General features: G+C 35.6%; 1 gene segment (V, D, J or C); it reads left to right on the top strand.

Moving 5' to 3' along the window:
* The first annotated feature begins 156 nt into the window (after window positions 1–156).
* LOC106944386 (Ig lambda chain V-I region NIG-64-like) lies at window positions 157–728 on the top strand. The segment is given in 2 exon segments: window positions 157–302; window positions 388–728. Coding segments are annotated over 2 exon segments (381 nt in total).
* Window positions 729–978: the final 250 nt, after the last annotated feature.

The following is a 978-nucleotide window of genomic DNA, read 5'->3' as shown; positions in this document are numbered from 1 at the left end:
ATTGACTGTTTTTCTTAAATTGAATTGGAAATGTAGGGATAATGTTAAAATTAAAAACTTTAAAAAAGTAAAGCTTGTCTGAACAGTACAGTCCCTGCTCATCAATTTATGTAAATTAGTGAATCAACATATTACAGAATCCTCTCCTCCCTGTTTTCTCCCCTCAGACTCTTTATAAGTCTCAGTCTGTCTTCTTCTTTCACTTAAACAGGTTCGTCTCACAGTGTCACCATAAACAAGATTAAAGTCACAAACTGACAACATGCTGTGGATTCTCTGTACTGTCATCTCTGCTCTAACATGTAAGTGGCCCTTTTGTCTTATTTTATATTCTTTATTTTCAAACACATATTTATCACTCATGCCTTTCTCGTTGTACTTTTACAGATGCTGATGCAGCTAAAGTTTTGACCCAGACTCCTGCTGTTCACTCAGTTTCTACAGGACAACAGGTTGTTCTCAGCTGCAACGTTCAGATAGATCATGGCAATTATGTCAGTTGGTACAAACAGGTGCCTGGTGGGACTCCTCAGTACATTCTGAGGCTTCATCCTTCTCACAGTTCCCCTGATAATTTCGGAGCAGGTTTCTCTTCTGACAGATTTAACTCTAAAGCCACATCAAGAATTGACTTCCAGTTTATTATAAAGCAGGCAGAAACAGGAGACTCAGCAGTGTATTACTGTAGCACATGGGATGACTCTGCTAGTGAAGCTGTACCACAGTGATTCACACCATGACAAAAACCTCTGACTGATTCACTTCTGCTTTCTGAGACTTACATTTGGCACAATATAAACACTATTATCACACAATGACATTTTAATGTGTATAAATTCTGTCCAGTTTAAAATGTTACAATCCATAAAATATTTTAAGTAGTAATAAAAAAAAACAACATTAACACAAAAGATGGACATTACAGTACATGAAGAATTTAAATGTTTAAAGAAATAATGTTTTATCATGAAATTATAG

Source organism: Poecilia latipinna, unplaced genomic scaffold (assembly GCF_001443285.1).
Source record: "Poecilia latipinna isolate Pla-1442-1.1 unplaced genomic scaffold, P_latipinna-1.0 Scaffold8860, whole genome shotgun sequence".
NCBI classification, from domain to species: Eukaryota; Metazoa; Chordata; class Actinopteri; order Cyprinodontiformes; family Poeciliidae; genus Poecilia; species Poecilia latipinna.
Note: the sequence above shows the minus strand (reverse complement) of the source record. Positions and strands in the feature narration are given on the sequence as shown.